At 53.4% G+C, this 328-nt stretch overlaps 1 protein-coding gene across 1 annotated transcript in view; it reads right to left on the bottom strand.

Moving 5' to 3' along the window:
- Nucleotides 1-10, bottom strand: part of HS3ST2 (heparan sulfate-glucosamine 3-sulfotransferase 2) — a 133,905-nt gene extending 133,895 nt beyond the window's left edge. The window contains exon 1 of the mRNA XM_013005465.2: nt 3-10. Coding sequence (XP_012860919.1) covers nt 3-10 — 8 coding nt within the window. The remainder of the gene's footprint in view (nt 1-2) is intronic.
- Between the last annotated feature and the right edge of the window lie 318 nt (nt 11-328).

Here is a 328-nt window from a genome sequence, read left to right on the forward strand (position 1 = left end):
ACGAAACCATGGCGCCAGGCGCTGAGGACTTACTTCCCTTGGGGGCAAGTCCACCGGGAGTGATCCCTAAGTCAGTGTCCAAGGGCCAGTTCTCAATGACCAGGCCCAGACTCAAGTGACCGTTCCCACTACTGTCCTGAACAATCACACTTCAACGATGTGGTCAGAACCCTGCTCAGAACAGATCTTCATCCTCCACAGTATTGCCAACTCAGTGTGCCCACAGAGCTTAACCAGGACTCCCAGAAACATCTGAGTGGCCACTATCATCCACGCCCTCCCACACCCAAACAGCAACCACACCAAACCAAACCAAAGAAAACCCAGT

The sequence above is a fragment of the Echinops telfairi genome, unplaced genomic scaffold (assembly GCF_000313985.2).
Source record: "Echinops telfairi isolate 266 unplaced genomic scaffold, ASM31398v2 ScPeMD7_5;HRSCAF=22, whole genome shotgun sequence".
In the NCBI taxonomy this organism is placed as follows: domain Eukaryota; kingdom Metazoa; phylum Chordata; class Mammalia; order Afrosoricida; family Tenrecidae; genus Echinops; species Echinops telfairi.